Source organism: Astyanax mexicanus, chromosome 19 (genome assembly GCF_023375975.1).
Source record: "Astyanax mexicanus isolate ESR-SI-001 chromosome 19, AstMex3_surface, whole genome shotgun sequence".
Classification (NCBI taxonomy): domain Eukaryota; kingdom Metazoa; phylum Chordata; class Actinopteri; order Characiformes; family Acestrorhamphidae; genus Astyanax; species Astyanax mexicanus.
Window position 1 is genome coordinate 29,469,094 of NC_064426.1, and position 23,201 is coordinate 29,492,294.

The 23,201-nt window shown below is 38.6% G+C and overlaps 2 protein-coding genes across 2 annotated transcripts; both read right to left on the bottom strand.

The window, feature by feature from the left end:
- Nucleotides 1-371: 371 nt before the first annotated feature.
- On the bottom strand, nt 372-14,571 carry hmgxb4a (HMG box domain containing 4a). Its single transcript, XM_022673630.2, has 13 exons — nt 14,268-14,571; nt 12,486-12,580; nt 12,247-12,383; nt 11,889-11,964; nt 10,989-11,642; nt 9,951-10,184; nt 9,606-9,790; nt 9,238-9,319; nt 8,938-9,002; nt 8,662-8,761; nt 3,080-3,252; nt 2,055-2,177; nt 372-1,042 (listed from the first exon to the last, which is right to left on the bottom strand). Exons 2-13 carry the CDS (start codon nt 12,526-12,528, stop codon nt 998-1,000), a joined length of 1,917 nt encoding a protein of 638 aa, XP_022529351.2. The 5' UTR covers nt 12,529-12,580; nt 14,268-14,571; the 3' UTR covers nt 372-997.
- A 672-nt stretch (nt 14,572-15,243) lies between these two features.
- Nucleotides 15,244-22,407, bottom strand: ankrd54 (ankyrin repeat domain 54). The gene is made up of 8 exons (XM_007234900.4): nt 21,647-22,407; nt 20,395-20,442; nt 20,212-20,310; nt 18,766-18,837; nt 18,330-18,377; nt 18,115-18,239; nt 16,276-16,383; nt 15,244-15,625 (listed from the first exon to the last, which is right to left on the bottom strand). The coding sequence occupies exons 1-8, from the start codon at nt 22,014-22,016 to the stop codon at nt 15,551-15,553; spliced, it is 945 nt and encodes a 314-aa protein (XP_007234962.3). The 5' UTR covers nt 22,017-22,407; the 3' UTR covers nt 15,244-15,550.
- Nucleotides 22,408-23,201: the final 794 nt, after the last annotated feature.

Consider the following 23,201-nt stretch of genomic DNA (forward strand, 5'->3'; position numbering starts at 1 on the left):
TATTGTAAATAGAAGAATGTGCTCTGCTGTGGTACAGTAATTTAAGCATATTGTACACAAATATAAATTATCCAGCAATACAAAGTTCTCGTGAGCGTTTGCATGCACACTTTACATCAGTTATATAGTGCATTTATCAATGTGCCAAGCCAGAAATAGCAACATAAGTTTCCCTATTACAGGTCAATAAAACCTCATCATGATATTGAAGCTGTTTTTTTAGGGAAAGAATGAAATGTAATGCACAAACTTACAAAACTGAGGCTGTAAATGCAGTCATCACACCAAATTTGGCAACACTGCAAACTCAATGCTATTAATATTCCAAATATGCTTTTTAAATCTAGCAAATAAAACAAATTACTTTCAAAAACTTTCAATTCATGCTTTTACTATAAACAAACTTCAACATTTAAATCATAGTCTTCCATTTTTTGTACATGTACAAAACTGTAAATGACACAATAAAATGACTAACTGCAGTCAAACTGCGGTTTGTTTATATTAGCTTAATGGTAAATTAATAAAAAAAACAGCCTTGGGCCCAGACATGAAACTGTACATTTCTGCATAAAAATAAATTGCTCTGGAAATCATGAAGAACGCAAGTCAGATAAGAACACTAACAAATTCCCTTACAGAAACATTCACACAAACATACACATACACTCGCACATACACACACACACACACAAAAAAACACAAACAGCAATGATAAAACGCTACACAGACATGTTCTCTAAAACAGGACTCCTGATTCCTTTTTAAAAGTACAATTTAAAAATATTTAACATTTAAAAATTGCTTTAAAAAACATCTACCACTACAAATGTCCATTGTTTTTGTTTCTCCCACACTTGATCTGAGCATTGATAAAAATCCTCTGGTTCTGTTCTTGTTAAGTGGCCTTAAAACAAACAGGTGCTTGCATGACGAGTAAGTCCGACTTTTGGAAATGTGGTTTCGGGTAAAACCTTCAGGTCTCTAGTGTGAGGATTCATAGTCCAGGCATTATGTAAGCTATGTTGTCCAGGGTGTTTGACTGCAAAATAAGAGAAAAGATGTCAGGAACATCATATACATAATATACATGAATACATACAACAGTTGTGAACATCTGGTCAACATTTCTGTTAATGTGAGTATAAAAGTTGGTATAAAATACACTGATTTCCAAATGGCTTAAAATGAAAGACAAAATAAATGTATTCAATGTTTTAAGCAAAATTGGGAATTTAGTTAAATATTACAGTGGGAAAAAAGTAAAAAAGCATTATGCAAATGTTTGAGCACCCCAAAAGATTTTAGTTTTCAGATAACTTACTAAATGACCTTAAAGGAGAAATGCGACTGTGTGACATGGACTTTAAAGCCTGTTGGGAGTATAGTCTAAAAGCGCTGTATTTCGGAATGCTGGGGGTGAATGGAGGTGGGCTATTCAACAAAACTTTATATTTGTTATGTTTCATCAGTAGGGGTCGGCGATATGGCCCTAAAATAATATAACAACAAGAATTTTATCAGATTTGTAACAGAAGTCAATGAACCAGAATGTCATGATACTAATAATGCACTGCAAATATCTCCATATATCCATATTATTATATTAAAGTAAAATAAATGATACTGGACAGATATAATCTGTTTTTAGTAGATATATAATGGAAAATGAGAACAGTGTGAATTTTTCTTTTGCTAAAAACAGCAAAAAAGTAGTACCCTGATGTTATAATTAGATGTGGGTGGTATGTCATGATATTTCAGGGTATAATATTGTTCACGATATTCAAAAATGTTGGCGATATTATTGCATATAATACGATATGGCACTCCCCTAGTCACCACAACCCAAATCCATTTCACACTGGAGTTCTTCTTTAATTGACATGTTAAGACTATGGTTTGTTTTAATAATCATATGCTTTAACTTTTTACTGTTGAATATGATTTACAATAAACACTTTCTTGATAAACTTCTCATTATTAATAGGTCATAATAATACAATGTCATGTTGAACTGGGCCTGGCCTTCATCATGACATTTTGTCTCTCACCAGGACGCTGCGAGGGCAGCCGTTGAGCTGGGGGACCTGGGCAGTGAGGCAGGTTAACGGACCAAGGGCGCACAATATGGAGTCTAGAAGGACAGAGAGGCTGCCAGACACTGCCACCATTCCCTGCAGAGACAAACAAAAGTGTAAGTTTTATATATATGTACACATATATAAGAAACATGTAATGATTACATTAATCTATGGAGCTTGCTAGTCACACATTTTGTGACAAGCAAGCTCCATATCAAGTAGCTGAGAAAACTCTAGATAGGGTTTGCACATTTGGTTACCTACATAACGCAACTCAACAATTCAACGAATGTCCAGTGTACACACAAGCCCTATGCAAACACACCCATTCCATTGCATTCCTAACCAATGGTTAGACTTTGAAATTCTCTAGCTAACATAAATAATACTCAAATTACACCAAGGATGTGGGGACACTTCACACTTAATATACAAGAGAATGTTATGCAACAATAATTAAAAAATGAAATACACTGAGCATAAAATAATTGTATTTATGTAAATATTGAAATATAATAATACAATTATCCAATGATAATAATTTGTGTCAAAATAAAATATAGCTGGCCACATTTGTGCCATACTAGAGTTTAGATTCTCTTCCCAAACCAGACCTGATGCCCAACCCTTACTTGGACCGAGATTTCCCACCACTTTCCTCAGGCCCTGTCCGGTCGGGTTCAAGAAAATGCTCTCTGATGAAGGCCTACATTTCTTAATGCTATTTTTTTTATACATAAAGCTGGCATGATAATCACAATATAGCAAAGTAACAAAATCACACTATGATTTTGCTTAGAGTTGTAATTAAAAATCTTATTTTAAGACAAAAACAAATGTGGGGTTTAAATCAGTAATGACAGTTTGTGGGTTGAATTTTAGATTATGTTGCATTAAAATGCAATAAATCATATTCAAACATCAATAATAATTTAAACAGCTGTTTTGATCCTGGTAATATTTTTTTCCCGCCCCCATTTTCTTCATATGCTGACCTCGGTTTCCTGTAGCCGGTGTCCAATTAGCGAGAGAGACTCTCCTAGCAGCTGTAGGTGAGCAGCAGCATCGATGGGATCCACCTCTGGCACCCGGACTGGAGACAGAGCCATTCCCAGAGAAGAACGACCTGGAGAGGTCAAACCTGATCCTAACCCAGCCTTACTGGACACTGAGAGAGAGAGCAAGACAGAGAGAGAGAGATTTGGACTAAGCAACATTCACCTTCATATTCAAGTAACAATAAGCATCTAAAATCCATCTCAAAGTGCCTACGACCACGGCACAGCAGTGCCAATATTACACCTCATAGCACAAACCTTAAGTGTATTATTGCGATTATACCACAGTTCCATTATCGCTGTTTATTAAAAGATTTTGAGTTAAAGAAGATGAGAAAATATGATCTGTTTGGTTATAAACACTCCACGAGTTAAAATAGTTCCATTGCTGCTCTGTTTGTAGCTGTGTTGTTTGGCTTGTAAGCCCTGCATTGTTGCTAGGTTACCTGTATGTGGCAGAGTAATAAGGGGTTTAATAAGGGATAGACAGCAGGATTCACTGTTAGCAGCCCCGGGTGTCTCAGGGAGAGTTAGTACCCCCTCGACTCCGGCCTTAGAGCCCTCAGAGCGGGGCGAATGGGTAACGTCTCGGCGGCATAGTCGAAAGGCTAAGGCAAATGCTACCGCAAAGGCCACAGCCAGCCCACCTGAACACCACGCTCCCCCAGTTCACGTGCCAAACAGGTTTGCCCCGCTCAGTGAAGCACCAACTGAGGAGCCTGTTAAAGGTACTCTGGTGATAGGAGACTCTATCGTCCGACACGTGAAATTAGCTACTCCTTTAGGGGTAGGGGCCAATGATATTCGTCTGCGGCAGTCTGAAGTAACTAAGGCTAATATTAAAGAGGTGATTAAACAAGCCCAGACGCTGTCCGAGGAGGTAATCTGCTCTGGCCCCATCCCAATGAGGCGTGGTGATGAAGCTTACAGCAGGCTTTCTTCGCTGAACCGTCCAAGTGGTGTGCAGAAAATCATGTGGGCTTTATAGATAACTGGCTACAGTTTGAGGGCAAGCCTGGTCTTTTAGGTAGGGATGGTGTCCACCCCACGCGGGAGGGTGCTGCCTTACTTTCATGCAGCATAGCTCATAGTCTTTTAGTTAGTCGGCAGAGTAGTATTAGAAGCTGCTGACAATCCAGAGCCGGGACCAGGCCGCAGACAGAGAGGCTTAACCAACCGTCTGCGAGCTGCAAAGAGACGTTACCTAGATACCAATGTATTCAGACTGTGTCTGTCCCCCGAGTCAAACAAAAACATCAAAAAACTAAAACAGTCAATCTAAATAACTTAACTTATATTAAACAATCATATCCAGACTGTAGTACTAACACTTCAAGCCTAAAGATTGGTTTACTTAATATTAGATCTCTAAATTCAAAAGCAGTTCTAGTGAATGAAATCATAACTGATCAGAAATTCGATATTCTGTGTCTGACAGAAACCTGGATTAGGCCAAATGAATATGTAGCATTAAATGAAGCCACCCCTGCAGGCTATAATTATATACACAATCCGAGATTGTCCGGTAGAGGAGGTGGGGTCTGCATACTTTTCCAAAGTACCTTAGTTAGCAATCAGAAACACTATGATAATTTTACTTCTTTTGAGCTTCTTTACACCAGTATAATTAATCCAATTACAAAAAAGAATGCATTTTCCTTATTTAATATCTACAGACCACCAGGGCCCTATTTAGAATTTTTTAAAGAATTTAGTGATTTTGTCACAGACTTAGCAGTAAGTAGTGATAAAGTGATTATAGTTGGAGACTTCAACATTCATTTCGAAAAATTGGATGATCCATTAAAAAAGGCATTCACATCGATTTTAGACTTAGTTGGTATTATTCAAAATATAACAGGACCTACTCATTACTGTAATCATACTCTGGATTTAGTTTTGACCCTGGGTGTGAGCATAGATAACCCGAATATTCGTTCTCAAACCTCCGCAATTTCAGATCATTACCTTCTTTCATTTAAATTACATCTTAGTCATAATATACGTACATCCCCTAGCTACTCTGTAAAACGTTCAATTACACCTTTTATAGCCCAACAATTTACAGATAAGCTTCCCGATTTATCATCTATAATGTACTTTCCTGTAGACCCAGTAGAACTAGACAAACTAACCAAAGGTTTAGAAAATACCTTTCGCTGTACCTTAGATGTTGTAGCACACCTTAAACATAAAATAGAGAGACAGAAAAAGCTCGCACCGTGGTACAATGATCAAACTCGTACCTTAAAGCAGTTAGTACGAAATTTAGAGCGTAAATATCGATCAACTAAACTGGAAGTGTTTCACTCTGCGTGGAAAGACAGTCTTGTAAAATATAGAAAAGAACTTAATAAAGCCCGCTCAGCGTATCTGGCCTCACAGATCGAGATAAATAAAAATAATCCTAGAGTTCTCTTTAGTGTTATTTCCAAATTAACTAAAAACCAGGCAGGTACTGAACCTCAGATTCCAGCCATTCACACCAGCAATGATTTTATGGACTTCTGCAATAGTAAAATTGAAAACATTCTGGATAAAATTAAACAGATAAATATTACATCCTCTCTGTCATCTGGTCTGGCTGATTTAGAACAAAACCCTGTCACCGAAGTTAGGTTGGAAGGCTTTAACCCACTTCCACAGCTAGAACTAGAGAAAATTATCTCCTCTTCAAACAGCACAACCTGCACACTTGATGCAGTTCCCACAAAATTATTAAAGCAGGTACTACCAGATATAATTAAACCTCTGTTAATGATAGTAAACTCATCACTCACCCTAGGCCATGTACCCAAAGCCTTTAAAACAGCTGTAATAAAACCTCTGATCAAGAAACCAAATCTTGATCCTACTGTACTGTCTAACTATAGACCTATTTCAAACTTACCGTTTATTTCTAAGATTTTAGAAAAAGCTGTGGCCCAACAACTTTGCTCTTACCTGCAAAGAAACCAAATCTATGAGAAATTTCAATCTGGATTTAGGCCTCATCATAGCACTGAGACAGCTTTAGTTAAAATAACAAACGATCTACTTACAGCTGCCGACCAAGGCTGTGCTTCCCTACTCGTACTTCTCGATATGAGCGCAGCCTTTGATACAATAGATCATACTATCCTTTTAGAAAGACTAGAAAACATGGTTGGTGTAACTGGAACTGCATTAACATGGTTTAAATCATACTTAACCGATCGCTATCAGTTTGTGAGGATAAATGATATGTCTTCCAGTTATACCAAGGTAAGATATGGAATTCCACAAGGCTCTATATTAGGACCAGTATTATTTACATTATATATGCTCCCACTGGGCAAAGTTATTAGAAAACATGACGTAGATTTTCATTGTTATGCGGATGACACGCAGCTCTTCATATCAGCCAAACCTGACGACAGAGTGAGATTAAAGAAAATTGAGGATTGTGTAAAAGATGTGAAATTGTGGATGTCGCACAACTTCCTCCTATTAAATAGTGAAATAACAGAAGTTCTCCTATTAGGCCCCAAAGCTGCTAGAAATAAATTATCAGACTTAATGCTAAATCTGGCCGACTTCTCAGTCACACCTGGTTCAGCAGCTAAAAACCTTGGAGTTATTATAGATTCAGATCTAGCATTCGATAAACACATATCTATGTTACTAGAACAGCTTTTCTACACCTACGTAACATCGCCAAGCTAAGAAATGCCCTATCACTGCATGACGCAGAAAAATTAGTCCATGCCTTCATTACCTCAAGGCTAGATTATTGTAATGCGCTACTGTCTGGATGTTACTGCAGTCACTTAAATAAACTTCAGCTAGTTCAAAATGCTGCAGCCAGGGTCCTTACTAAAACTAGAAAATTTGACCATATTAGTCCAGTCCTGTCAGCACTGCACAGGCTTCCAGTCAAATTCCGCATAGACTATAAAATTCTCCTGTTAACGTATAAAGCCCTACACGGACTCGCTCCTGAGTATTTACGAGACCTCATCTCCTATTATGAACCACCACGATTACTTAGATCTCAGGGTGCTGGTTTCTTAGTAGTCCCTAAAATTCAGAGGAGCTCTGCAGGAGGAAGAGCTTTCTCTTATAAAGCGCCTCAACTCTGGAATAATCTCCCCGAATATGTTCGGGACTCAGACACAGTCTCAATCTTTAAGTCTAGACTGAAAACTTACTTGTTTAGTTTAGCTTTTGGTAATTAATGTTTTTCCCTTTAGATAAGGCTGCAGATTCAGGGGTTCATGGACAGAGGGAATTGTGGTAAACTGAGATGCTGGTGCTGTTGTTCTCCCACTGCACACGGTCACTCAGGTTTGTGGACGGTGGAGTGGGTGGATGCCAGTGTTTCAGGGAGCCTCCATGTCTATGTTACCTTCTGGCTCTCTGCCTTTAGTTAGGCTGTTTTATTCAGTTCTGCCGGAGTCATTTGCCACACTCTGATAATGTTTTAATATTCTCAGTTTTGCATAAATCCAGTCAAAACTAATTCCATCTCTCTGCTTTCCTCCGAGTTACTGACTGCCCACCTGTCTGACCCGATACCGATGTTGGACCCTCAGGCTCTCGCGTCTCCTGTCCGGCCAGACTGATGGAAGTTTCTGAAGTCAGCTCTTCTTCACCACCACCACAGATCAGCTGCTCATCGTCCATCTTATTCTCCACTACTGATTACATCCAAGCCATTAGTGGCGCTATTACACTCCTGAATACATAAAACCTATATGGATGTATAAAAGACTTTTTAAATTTTAATTTAAAAGCCGTTTGACCAGTGGTAGGATGGCCCCCCTCAAATGTGAGTCTTGGTCCTCCCAAGGTTTCTTCCTCCTCCTGTAGCTCTGAGGGAGTTTTTCCTTGCCTCCGCGCTCACTGGGGGTTCTGTATTCTGTATTTTCTATGTTTAATGTTTTGCCTGATTCTTTGTCCTGTAATCATGTTTCTGTAAAGCTGCTTTGTGCCAACACCTGTTGTAAAAAGCGCTATACAAATACATTTGATTTGATTTGATTTGATACATGGAGAGCTTCAGTTACAGTGCATTACCGGCTGATAGCGGTACTCATAGAACCAATCACATTGCAGGGTCAGAACTGTGGTGTAATACACTTTAATGAGAAAGTTTAACCAGTTGCCTTCATATTGTATGTAATTGTTCGCTGTTCAAAACAAAAATGACATTACATGAAGAAAGCAATGTGAATTTAGCCAATGTTTTTAAGCATTTCCATTTTCAAGTTCCATGTTCACAGTGGGTATAAACCAGCCTCCAGCAGACCCCACAAGAGGGCACTCATTATTTAAATAACACACAGATAGTGATCTAGTCTAATCGAATCATATTGAGATTTAATAATATTGTTAAATGCATACAAACTGTAACTGAATAAAATTATTTGAAATTTTAAATTTTCTGCCCTTATTCACAAATAATTATTAAATAACAGCTTAGATCAGTCCTAGATCCATCTAAAAACATTGTTTGATAAAATATAGAAAATAATTAAGAGAAATGACATAAAAATTACTTTTGCTTCTGTTGTCCAGCAGAGAGCTCTTCTGCCTAACTGTGGTGGCTTCAGCTTTGTTCTGTTTATGTTGAAGATACTGAGCTTTCTGCTTCCAGGCCTGCACACAAACACAACCAAGCATTTCAGCACGTCTGGCATTAGTTACTCAACTCACACTACAGACATAACAATGAACTGAAACACAAAACTAAATATATCCACTACTTTATACGCAGTCATGCAGAACAAACAGTTTAAATAACAGTTAACAAAACTGTATTTTGTTGTTCTGACCTGTTTTTCTTTTTCAGGCAGCTGCTTCCAAATCTCTGCAAGCTTCTTGCTCAGCTCTCCAAAGACTACAAAAAGACAAAAAAGGACAAAAGATGAAGAAATGTATGGCAGATTAATTACACCTGTAGATTTACAGGTGCTGATTTGATCAGTCTACTATGTTAAAATTAATAATATATAAAATACAGAACAAAAATAGCTAAATGTATCAGCACATCCTAAACTCTGCTATTGTACTCTGTCATAACAGTATAACAGTAATGTAAGGAAGGACTGTGTTTTCATTCAGTGATCACCCACCAAGTCCAGGCTGTTCTGCATTTATGTTGAGTCTGTATTCTTTACAGAACACTTGGTACGCTGTCATACTCTTCTTCTTTGGCTGAAAGAGTTGAAAAGAGACCTGTTATTAGTCTACGGGATATGGGATGTTTTTATCATATTAGGGGTGTAATGATACACAAAATTCTCAGTTCTGGGTGAACAAGGCTACTGTTAACAGAGCTATATTCCTAAACCCACTGCATTTCCCACAATACTGTAAATGTTAAGGTTTTTTTGTAAGTCTGATTTTTCATCAAACCATTCCCTATATTGACCCTTAATTACATTTCTGAATAGATTCTGTTTCTAAATATTAATAGTCTCTGTCTGGAAGGAAGCCTCACCTTATCCTTGTCCCTCTCCTTCTCCTCTTTCTTTTTCTTCTTCTCTATCATGTGGTCATTGCTCTGATGGTGGTGATGATGATGGTGATGATGTGACTGGACTGGAGGTGCCATGGTGTACATCCCTCCTGAAGTGCCATGATTAGAAGAGCTGTGAGAATGGGAATGACTTCTGGACAAGTCCCCTACAGAAACAGGACAAAAAACGAATGAGAACGTCATTAAAATGTAAAAATGAAGTAACATTTAAATAGAAACAACATAATAAACAACAACTTAAGAGTGATGAAGCTTAAGGTAATCGAGATTATAAGCTTTACATGCTTAAATGCTAGACAGTCTCACCTGTGAATCCTTTCTTTCCTGTACTTCCACTCTTGCTGTGCTTCTTCTCCTTAGAGCTCTTATCCTTGTCCCGGTCTTTCTCTTTCTCCTTTTTCTTTTTGCTCTTCTTGCTCTTTTTCTTCTTTTTGGAGAGATGTGTATAGGAATCGTCAATGATTAGTTCACCTGCTTCTAGTTCTCCTCCTGAAGATGAACTGTCACCTCCCAGTCCTCCTAAAGGCCCACCATAGTGTCCTATAAGACCATACATTGTATAGCACAATAAAGAAAATAAAAGTTCTGTACAGTATTTGCATATAACTCTCATTCTTAAACACAGCAACAGTATCACAGCAAAAATTATATTGTAGAAACTGAAATGTTAAATTAAGTGAATATATCTAACATTTCTCTTAAGACTATTATTTGACTTAATTCCTCAAAACAAGTAACATCACATGTCAAAACTATAAGATAAACTGACTTTAACCTATTAGGACAGAAATCAATAAATGAAATGTCTCGAAATTAGCAGACAGTATTCTTACTCTTTGGAATACGTTTATTTTTATGAGTGTATGTAATTTAGTTTTGCAACATGTTGCAGTATATCGTCGCTTTTAAATGGAAGTCAATGCAAAAATATCTCACGATACAATATTATCACAATATGTTGTCCATGATAACTATATGATACTTAATGGCATCTGTGTTACTAACGATTATAAAATACTTTTAAATAAGCCAATACCAGAAATTATAATGAGTCTTGGGCACCTATGTATCAATTACGTAAAAAATTGCAAATGAAAAGAGAGCAATATATCAGGATATCAATTTTTTTTTTTGTCCCACCCCAATTTTGATCATTTCTGTTAATCATGAAATTCCTGACGCAATATAATTTTACATTATATCAATTAAAGTAAAAGGTTTTTGTGTGACAGGAACACAAGTCTACTTATAATTACTTCAAATTATTGTCAGTGTTTTTGTCACAATTAAGGCATAATGGTAATAAGTGTACTTTAATCAATTAAAAAAAAAAACGAGCCTTACCCTCAACTTCCACTTCCTTCCCTACCACAGGAAGAGGCTCTCGGCCGTGCTGTTTCTTCTTCGATGGTTTGGATGACGCCGTCCGGTCCTTTACCTTCTCCTTCTTTATTCCTGCTTTTTTCACACTGGAAGACAAGTGATGTCCCACTGTTCCAGGGGAGGAGTGCGGAGGGAAGGTGAACCCCTCGTTCGGTCCTCCTCCCTCATTCCTCTCCTTTGGTGAAAGGATGAGCTTCATCTTCAGCCCCTCTGCATCTCGCAGAGTGAGCGGCTCGCCCCTCCCCGCACCCCCGTGGAACAGGGACGACTTTGAGGAAGAGGAAGACGAGGACGAAGAGTGCTTCTTGGATGAGGATGGAACAGAGCCGGGCGGGCGGGCATGTGAGAAGGAGGAATGGCTGCTTTTGGATCCACCTTCACGCTTACGGTCTTTAGAGGAGGAGTGGGAGGAATGGGGGGGGTAGGATGGTTTTTTGTTCAGGTGTGGGCTAGGGTCTGAACCTGTGGCCAGAGGGGAGGTAATGGCCTGCAGGAGGCCCATAGCAGTGTCTGTGGAGTGGGGGGGCTGTGAGGATGAGGAGGAGGAGAGTGAGGGTGAGCGGTCTGAAGACTTGCGTTTCTTCTTATGGGGAGGAGGACCTGAACCGTGGTGATCTGAGGAAGGACAGAATATAGACTTAAGTCCTTTGAATTATAGGGCTATTATTCAGTTAATAATTTTAGACAAGACACGACAAGATCACACTTGTGCTGGGCAGACATGGAATTTAGCCTTTAACCAGCCCAGGTATCAACCTTGTAACCAATGGCCCAGTGGCTCAACTGTTAAGCTACAACTGCACATAATTATTTCAAGGCCTGCTTAGTTTTTGTTTTAGAATATGGACAAATTTTACCTACCTCTGTGATAATAGTCATCAGAGTGTTTCTTCTTCTTCTTATGTGAATCTCCTCCCATCGAAAACAACTCTGAGTCCTAGTAATAGACAGGAGGAATATAACCAAACAGAAGCCATGTAGAAAGGAAAAATAAAAGTATTAACTACAACTTTTTTTTGCACTATGACTAAACAGAATTAAGGGGAATGAAGTCAAAAACACATCAAGACCCCTTTAGTTGCATGTCTTATCAATGTGTTTACATTACAAAGATAATAAATACTGTTGCACTGTCTATAACAATGTGGTCACACACTATCTGCCTTAAAGCAAGGCAACCTGATGTATAATGTTACCGTGTCTACCTCGCTGCTGTTACCTTTGGCCGGTTCTTGGATGTTTTGCGCACCTGCGCTGCAATTTCCTCCTCCTCTCTCAACAAATCTTTATATGACCGCCTCTTCTCCCTCTGACTGCGGCCAGCCACCAGCCCTATCTCGCCCTCCATGCCTAAATCTATAACAAAAAAAGAAAGTCATAAGAGCTGGTTAAATATACTTTACTGTAAGATCATGTCTCATCAATCTCTGATTCACCCATCATTAACCCATCACTCACCCATCACTCCTTTCTTCTTTATCTCCTCAAAGGCCATGGTCATTCTTCCTTTATTGGCTGGGTTTTACCAGTCAGTCGTATTGACTGACACCCTGCTGCATAGAAAAGAACAGTTAATTTTTTTTTTCCAGACATGGCTTCATCTTTTTTTTTTTTTTTTTTTTTACATATCCTGAAATAAGGAGGCTCAGTTACAAAACACAATGGCCATGAAAACATGGTGGGGCAATTTCCAAACAGGGATTATCCCTAGACTATAATTCCCTTTAAACGGAAGATCTCCATTCAAAATGCTGCCTAGTCCAAGACAAGGCTTAATGTCTGTCAGGGAAAATGCCCCAGAAGAGTGTATTAATTTGAGTGGAAGGATGGGACTGGGGCTGGACAATAATTGTTACTAAATATTACAATGTAAAGTGTTTTAAGAGGGATGATCTAATTTAACCCCTTTACAGGCCAACATTTTTGTGAAATTTCTGCCTGATATTACACAGCTATATCTTGAGGATTTGTCTTTAAGCATTACATATAAAGGTTTCATGTTTAATAAAAAGCATTACTGAAAATCTTAACTGTAATTGTAATAGAAAATATTGAGAAAAATATTGAGGTAAATCTGCAACTGTCATAATATAATGAATAAAAATCATAAAACTGGCACTTTCCTGAACCATTTTAAAATTAATATTTTCCTAAATACAAATGAATAATTTCATGCCCTCCATACCTTTCATTTAGTTACAATTGTCTATTTTTTATATCTATTTTTAATCATGCAGAAGTTGGGGTTGATTCCTGATCTAAAATTATTAGGAGTACAGAGTGAACATGCAGCTTCTCCAACTGTTCTGTAGGAGAATATTTCCGAAGCTCTCAACGTTTCAGATTATTAATAAGTTATTTTGCTGCAGTGGTAAAGGGTTTTGTATCACCTACACCTGTACCCATGGACAAAACTTTCTGGTAGCTGGTTTGATAAACCACACAAGGCCCCATAAGGGACAGCTATAACTCTTTAAAGAAAACGTAGCTTAATGTTAAGGTTTGTTTCCCCATCTTTAACTAGATAGCTGCAGTTAAGGCTGTAACAGTAATAGCTATTGACAGTACAAAGTTGGCAAACCTAATTAGATTTGCTGGACTGGACAAAAACTTGACAGCTAGCTATATTGAGAAGTACTGTCAAAATGTGTCTTTTCCAGTTAAATAAAATCACTTTAACTTCACTCTTAAAGTAGATGAGAAAGTGAGGGTGCGCCGTGTGCTGTTTTAATGTGTCAGGTGGACAGAGAGGAGATGAGAGGAGGACGTGAAGCTGAGACTCCAGCTAAACCTCAGTTTTTACAGCGCTGCGAATACATTCTCCCGCCATGGTCCACTTCTTCCACACACACGATTCGTGGCGAAATTCGCTACTAGTTAATATATGAACTGAGCTGAAGTCGCGTTGTTAGGTAGCTAATTGAGTGGATATTTCCCGCCTACTTTCGAAAAGATACACAAACACACCCCCTTCACTCCAACGGGGTCCAGCTCGTTCCCGCGTTTGAAGTCCGAGGATGCGTCCAGCCGAGCATGGGCGACCCTCCGCCGGCCAGCGCTGCTAACCCAGCCCGAGGCTTCTGCAAGTACCAGGCCGCGACTGGGCTGCGATTAAAGAAACGAACGCTTTCCCGCGCGTTTTGTCTCTTTCCCACAACGTCAGTCAAGTAAACGAGGACGTCAGTTTTGTTTTCAGCAGGCAGAAACACGTTAAAAATCGAAATCAATTATAAAAATTACCTTCGCCGATGTCTCGATTTAGGCAGCGCCGGTCGCCATCTTTAATTTCAGTCAACAATAAAGCGGCGAGCTGAGAGGAGGGTCCACAGCAGCCAGAGAGGAGCATAGAGAGAACCAGCAGCCAGCTGAGCTACTCTCATTAAAACCAGCTCACACAGCCATACAGACACAGAATAACAATCATTCATAGCTCAATTTCAAGATAAGAATTCTGTTCACGTTATGACATGCTTATGTGCACTACCAGTAGTGCACAACTCAAAGTATAGCCATGGGAAAATAGGAGGATTTAAGGTTGTGTGGTTCTGTGTTACCCACCAAAAATGATCATTTTAAGCTGATTACTAAATACTTTCTGTTGTTTCTGTGGTAAATATAGTATATTATATGTAACAATGTCATGTATAAAATTCAAATTTTAACACAAAAAAAAGTTAATATAAAACATATGATAAAATTAAAAATCAGTTACAGCAAAAGCAACACAGACGGTAATGCCCATCATGCTAGTTGACCAGAGTGGTCAATCTTGGTCAAACTGATATAAATAAATTTCTTAGAATGTCAGGGAAAGGACCAGGAGGGGATAAACATGGTCCAAATCTGGGATGTACACTGCACAGTGCCCAGATGAAACTACTAGCATGCTCTGTAACAACTGGAAAGGCTATTTAGGAAGCCCCTGAACTGAACCCCAGTAAAAATACATTATGTTCTAACCCACTGAGAGCCCAAGCACACTTGAAACCCACTTACTCCATGTTCCCAAACCAAATGCTGCCTGCATATTAGACCCTTTTTCAGTCTTCTAGTTGAAAGTATGCCACCAGGAGAGAGTATGGAAGCATCAAAGCACTGGAGGGTGAGTGACTGAAGGCATCTTGCTTTAACATACCAACCCTGGAACCCTGGAAATTAACATGTGAGGTAAATAAAGTGTGCATACGTACAATACAATACATACAAGAGTCCAATAGACCAAAAAAGGATTTTTTTTTTATTTTGTCACTGTCTGGTACAGGTCCAACACTTACAAAAATGGCTTACAGTGAACAGTCATTACTGGAAACAGACCAACATGCAATTAAAAACAGAAAGGCATACATTTTTTTTTCAACCAAGAGACAACATGGTGTGAAGGCAATAAATTTAGTCCTACTATTTATACACCGACTGCCCAAAACATGAAAATGATAGCACTTGGTCACACATAAATAAATATCTCAGGTATCTGTAATCCAAACATGATTCAGCTTTCTGTAGTAAGCTGCTATCCATCTTCTCTACCTGTCTCCCATGTTCTGCATCTGTAAACTCAGAGATGTGAAACTGGCCAGTAAGTCAGTCACCTCGTCCACCTGTGAAGTGTAAACACAGACACAAAATAATGAAAGTCAAAATCAGCTCCCAAGACAGCAAAAGCAACAACGATGGTAATGCCTATCCTGCTAGTCAACCAGAATGGTCAATCTTGGTCAAACTGGTTGTCAAACTTGCCTGTAGACCAAGTAAGCCATCAAACTCAAACAAAATCATACCATATGCTAGTTAAGAGCTAAGCTGATCAACCATGCTGTTTTTTTTGTCAGTGTATTTTCCAAAGAAGTGTATAAATGTATATTCCAAAGACGAGGACCTGTATCTATGATTGAAGATACAAAATGTAAAACATTCAACCAAACATCTTTCCATTTTGTGTAAGAAACAAACACCACAACATCCATATACAGAGACGAATTAATATTTGGGTATATGTTATGAATTTAGTGTCAACCATAGACGCAGATCCTCTTCTTTATAAGGTGGTGGATGTAGGTTACATGGTGCCCCTCAGCACTCTAAACATGTTGTGTTTTGTATGAAAGCTATTTGCTATAAATAACTTTAAATTTTCAGTTGGAATGCTTGGAATTATGTTAGCAATGCTAGCTAGTTACTTTATGTTTAGTATCCATAGCATTAGAGTACTTTAAATGGACTTCAGTAAACACACTTTAGTGTTTGTTACCTGTTCTTTAGTGCGGGTGTGCTGTAGCTGGGTAGAAATATGCTCCAGTCTCTCTCGCTCCTCACTCTGACCCATCACATTCAGGTACTCCCGCAGCATCTGAATTATCTACAAACACAGCAGCATTTTAGCAAAAAAAAAAAAGCAAAGGCACGTGTTTCTCTCCTGCATTCTACAACACATTTAAGAGGTTTTTATATTATTACAACAATCTAAAAACAAGCTATTTCCCTTTTCTACGATAGACAGTAGTAAGTACATTTATAACAGAACGTGCTGTCCTTGTAGCATCATTATGCCTTTGGCTGACTATATATATTACAAATGTGGATCTAAAGGACTGCCCTAGTTACTGAAGCAGAAATTAACCTTTTTAAAAAGCTACTACCCTCACTCTCTCTCTTTCCCTCCCTCTCTCTCTTTCATATATCTAGGTGCAATTTCACAGCTGCTTGAGCATGAAAGCTGACGAGCCCTCCCATGCCCTATTTAAACCAATGAGAGCTGGGTTAGTACCCTGGAGCTCCATTAACCTCACAAACTATTGGAAAACTATATCACATCTGGCCCGATGCAGACCAGACCAGAAGACATAGATAGAATTGTCCATGTGAGCAGATGAGCAACCCAACAAAAATCATGTTCACATTCAGTGCAGGAGGTCCCTCACAAAAAGTCCCGCAGAACAGTGCAGCTTTATTTGGCTTCTGTGGGCCAAAGCAAAACTGATGGAAAACATCTGTTAGTATAAAATGGTAGTCATTCTCACACTGTGTATTTCATAATTTAATACATTGAGCTTCAGCCTTGGTGTCATCACCAGCAGTAATTTGTACAAGGTTAATAATAATAGGAGACTTAGCCTATGTTCACACTAGTAGGCAACAGAGCATTCTGTAATTTTCTACGCTATTTGTAGAAACAGATTTTTTCAACGTCATGCTAAAGGAATTCTGATATGGTGACAAATAGGGGTGGGAATCACAGGGCATCTAATGATGCATTATTGCACAATACGTTGTCCACCATACTGACAGTATCACAATACTGTGATTCTGTGATGGCCTATAGATCCCAAGACAATTCTTTGCAATACTTCACAGCACCTGTTGTTACTGAAAAGAATAAAAAAACTTTTAAATAAGCAAATAAAGGAATTATGGATTTTTTTGTGACAGTTTCACAGAATTTCAAAGCCAATATTCTTCACTGCAGGTTTACCCCATTCATGTGATTAGCACAGAGTTGTGCACCTGTGCACTTTATAAAAATATAGATTTTTGAATTTGACAACACATTTTGATAACATGGAAAAGCAATATGATGTATTGCAATATTAATAATGTGTCCCACCCCTACTGACTGACATTCTAAATCAAATGGTCCTATAATTCCTTCATACCAATTGTAGAGGCAATGGTCTGTGATTCCTTCCCAGCTTGTGCTCTCTAAAACTTTGGTTGCTACCAGCATTTCATTCCTATTCTAAACAGTGTGGCTCTTAACTACATTTCTTCTGTTTCTTCATTTTCTCTTTTATGATATTCGTTGCTTATATACAGGCAGATTGAAAACTGAAGCATGGTACAAAATAGCGAATAGTTCGATAGAGTAGTCAACATGCTAACTGGACACACCAATTTATTCCTATTAAATCCAATGCGAGCAGCCTTAAATACACCCACAAGAGAAAAACTTGTGGCAACATGATCAACTCGTAGCCTACCACTTTGAACACAGGGTTACTTTTATCATTGAATGATCTCCATGACTGTTCAGCACTGATGCTGAAGCCATCCCAGAAAGACTGTATTAGTGTATTAAATTTCCCATAATAACCTGAGTGACTTCTCCTCGCAAGGTTTCCAAGCTTCGTGACTCTCCCTCCTGCAAGATGTTGAGTTTTGAGCGGGCGAGGTGTAGAGGGGTCCTTCCGGCACGGTCCAAAGCATCTACTCGAGCACCTAAAATAGGCTTGTAATGTTATGACTGGGAGAAGAATAGCATGTACATGAATTAAATATTATCTACGGTAATTTTCTTTAACACCTTACCTCCTCTTAGTAAGGTAGTGATGACAGGCACATGGTTGGTACAGGCAGCTGTAGAGGCAAAGCCACAATCAATACCAAATCAAATATTGCACAATTGTTTGTCCTTTGAAGGAATACTTTTGAGTTTAGGTTTTTCAATCTTTATTTGTAATTCTGTAGCATACGGTTGTTTTTTTACGATGACTATTGTCAATGCATATTCCTGTACTTGGTAAAATAATAGAAATTCCACTGACTAAAGCAACAGTTAACTAATATTTTAAAAGGTATGTGGAAATGTTCTGATATTACTGTAAATGATAATTGATCACATGCTACAGATAACCAACAGCAGATTAATTTAAGGAATATAACTGGAGCATTGATTTACAACATAAATCAACATGTAACACAATTTTAAACACTAGACATTATCATCATTAAGCAAATTCCTCACCAAGATGCAGTGGAGTATTCCCAAGACTGTCTCTCTGGTTTGGGTCAGCGCCATAACTTAGCAAGAGCTGAACTGGATTAATAAAAAAAAAAAGAAAGTGAGAAACAAAAACACAGAAGGATAATCATCATCATGGTTGTGAATGTTGGCATGTGATTTTAGGGATGTACAATATACATATAACCATACACAATAATATATACATTTTTAAACCAATAAAAAAATATATTCTGTGATATTAATGATATTCTGTCTCTAAAGCTGTCCACTTTGCATTTGTTTTGATATTTACTGTGAAGCTTTAAGGGTCTTTCTGTGCACTATAGTATTGTGGTAGATATGTTACATTGTCTGTTTAGCTATAATATCATTTTTACATACAAATTTCTGTCTAGTCTTGGTAATTTACTGTCATTTACAGTGTGTGCTGTAAACTTGCTTTTCCTAAAGCTGGTAACTACAAGATGTGCAAAGCTGTCATCTAAGCAAAGGTGCTCACTTTGAAGAATCTAAAATACAGCTCTGAAATAAAATAGGAGACCACTTAAGTTTTTGATTTTACCAAATTGAAAACCTCTGGAACATAATCAAGATGAAGATGGATAATCACAAGCCATCAAACCAAACTGAACTGCTTGCATTTTTACACCAGGAGTGGCATAAATATATCCAAAAGATGTGTGTAAGACTGGTGGAGGAGAACATGCCAAGACTCATGAAAACATGCATTTTTGTTATTTCTCATTTTTATTTTGAATTTGGGAGAAATATTGTCCATAGTTTATAGAATAAAACAACAGTGTTCATTTTACTCCAACATATACCTATAAATAGCAAAATCAGATAAATGATTTAGAAACTGAAGTGGGCTCTTTTTTTTCCAGAGCTGTATAAAACATTCTGGTTTGTTTAACATTTTCACTAAATAATTCCATGTTTTTCTTAATAGTTTAGTGTTAATCTACAATGCAGGACATATTAAAATAATAAAATTAAGAAGTGTTCAAACTTTTGACTAGCACTGTACATTAAGACTTGGGAGATGTGTTGGTTGGTTTTTAAAGGTGAATGCATTGTCATGGTATGCTAAAGAATAAGTGTATTCACTTAAATCAGGGTAAAGCAGCAGTGTTTAAGTAACTGTGAGCATATATGGTCAGACAGAATCTGAATATAAGCCTCTCAGATTACGCAACATGAATACATAATTATTTCCCCAGTACTGTGAACTACGCTGTGAACTACGCTGTTGGCTGAGTGTAATGTTACAGCCCTAATCAGTTTAAATCAATCACTAGGGACAACAAACCAGTGCACTGTTGTTGCAGTGGGATGTCGCTTTGTGTTTAATGAGGAAACAATAGAGAATTGATTATGCTGGGATGTACAATGCCCTAGTCAAAACTTTGGAATACAGAGAGAATGTTCTCACAGTTTCAGGCTTACCGATGCTCTCGTTGCCATTGCAGGAGGAGAAATGTAAGGCTGTTCTTCCTTTGTCATCTGCAGCACATGGGTCAATACCGTCTTGCAGCAGTCTGCGAACTAGACAGCAAAATCATCCATTATAAGTTGCTTTTATTCTTCTTTGGACAATTTGTTCACATTTGCATCACCTATGCTTCCTACCTGTGTCAATATCGTTACCGTTGGCTGCTTCTCTGAGCCTCTTCACAGCTGGGGAAAAAAGAGAAGAGTGGGGGTTAGCAGGAAACAGAAGAACAACAGAGCTGCTATGGTGCAGACACACATCACTGGTTTCCGAAAGATGCTTTGCATATTCAACAGTCATCCTTTAACAGAAAGGCACTGAGCTTTCAATATCATAATGACGCTAAAGGCAACATTACAAAGTATACAAAGCTTCTGCTGGTAGTTAGTTTTGGATGGTCTACACTATTTTTGCTGGTCAAAGTGGGTGAAAAGCTGGCTATAATATTTCCAGGAAAAAAACATGCACTGACTTTGTACTTGATATAACACAGTGGACCAACACCAACAGATGACACGCTCTCTTAACTATCATTGACTGTCAATAATTTTACATTTCATTTGGTAATCAAGGGACCAGAGTCTAGAGGAAGAGTGGAGAGGCACAAAGTCCAAGCTGCTTGAGGTCTAATGTAAAGTTTCCTCAATCAGTGATGGTTTGGAGAGACATGTCATCAAAAAGTCAGTACAGTGTTTCCCCGGAAAATCTTACAGCACTCTCTGCCGACAACCTTTATGGAGATGAGGATTTCATTTTTCAGCAGGACTTGGCACACTTCACACACTGCCAAAACTACCAATTCCTCTTGTATAATATATTTTTAAGCAATAATTATGAACAATAAAACAAATAAATGCTTAAAATAGATCACTCTGTTTGTAAAACATCTATATACTATAAGAGTTTCACATTCTTAACTGAATTACTTAAGTATTCACATTTTTTAAGATGCACTACTTTAGACACCCATCCACACATTTAAAATAGCTATGTCTGAAATGTGGAATATACGCCAGATTGACTTGTAGCTACGTAACATTTCTTATACTTATGTAATGATTGCTTTATTTATTTATTATATAATTACAACTTGTGGTTGTTCCACTTGGTGTGCGATCAAAAAGTTATTTTTTTTATTTGTTTGTTGAGATTGACTAATTTGCTATTTACCTGTACATTGCAATTTAATAGTAACTAATAAAATGAGTTATACAATAATAGCAATGTCTTTAATACTGAAAAGCAACATCATGCTGAGCTTGCATGATAACAAAAATTATACAAAGCAAAATACCAGCCTTTGGTCTTTTATTTCAGTCGTAATTAATCTATAAGGCCGCTGCACTAATCTGTTTTAACTGTTAAAAACGTTTCACTACAAAACGTTACCGTAAAGGTCTTTTCCTATAGGTCCCATGCTCCGTCGGAGCCTCCCCATCCTCCTCGCCCGGCTCGAAGTCACCTTCCCCGGCTTGCTCGCCGCGCCCGCGTCCGCCTGCAGCAGCGCCCCTGGGCTCCACAGCGAGTGCAGGTAGCGCAGGTTCTTCTCCGCGGTCTGCCCGGTCCTGTGCAGCCTGAGGGCGCCCAGCGTGTCCAGGCTGGAGAAACCAAACGCCGGCGAGGCTCCCATGGCCACCCGCGCCCCATCCTCCCTCTTCTCCGAGTCTTTCGGCGTGTACTCGCCCTCGGAGCTGGAGCGCTCGTCGTCGGAAGCTGCTGCAGCTGCTGCAGCCGCGGCTACGGGACTCCAGCTGTCCATATTCACCACCAGCTCATTTAGCGACAAATCACCTGCCTTTTTCCCGCATTAGCGAGCGAACTGTCGGTGTGTTTTCCTTCCCTCCACAGCCCTTCACCAGGGCATGGCATCTGTAGCCTAGTTAGTTAGCTAGCTTACCTAGCTAACCTAGATCTATCCACGGCTTTTATCTGCCTAAATCCCAGTTATTCTGATCAAATTATAAATTTATAAATTATAAGCGCCTCACTATCTTTCCTACGGCGAATCAATACAGAAACATTGATCAATCCGCTGTTCAATACAGTGCCACGGCCAATATGTCGTCTGCTTCGTGTTAGCACTAGCAGGGCCCCGCTCCAATAACAAGCACATCGATTGCTCTGACTTCCCACTGCACGCAGCCAATCAAATCAGGTCTTGGTTTTCTCTTAGCCAATCAGAAGCCGCTTCATAATGTAAACGCTGAGACCTCGGCTGCGTCCCAAACCTCATACTTCTTACTATACTAGGCTTTTGCTGCTTAAACCTAAAAAAAGAGGCTGAACTCGCCCACCCCCACCGTTTATGGGCGTCACCCGCAAGCCACAAGTACCTGAATGGTGTGAAATACAATAGAAAAACAAAATAAAGAGCAACAATTTTTAACATCTTTAACATTATGTTGAAAAAAACATATATATGTTTTAGTTAGCTCAATATATTGGTTTAGCTATTATCTTACTTATAAATAAAACGTTTTTTAAGCATAAATATGGAAGCAAATAATTAATTACTAGACAAGACACCACAGTGATAATACTATGCTGGATACATAGTGGATACATACACATACCATAAATACCATAATGACATGTGAAGTCAGCCACCGCCTTTTTTCGAACTGCTGCTGATGTAGCATTGCTGAGTAGCATCACAGCGCACTTGGAGGAAAGCGCAGCGACTCGGTTCTGATACATCAACTTACAGACACCAAGTACTGCAGACATTACCCTTTGGAGTGATGTGGCAAGAGAGCGCCATCTACTCACCCAGAAAGAGCAAGGCCAACAGTGCTCTCTCAGGGCTCCAGTAGCCGATGTCAAGCTATATGAACAGGATTAGAAAGAGTGCTCCTTTCAAAAAAGTTTTGCATTACATTAGTTATACAGTGAATAGTTGCTGGCTGTTTAAATTCAGCTCTGCAAAGTTGCACTCCTTTAAGCT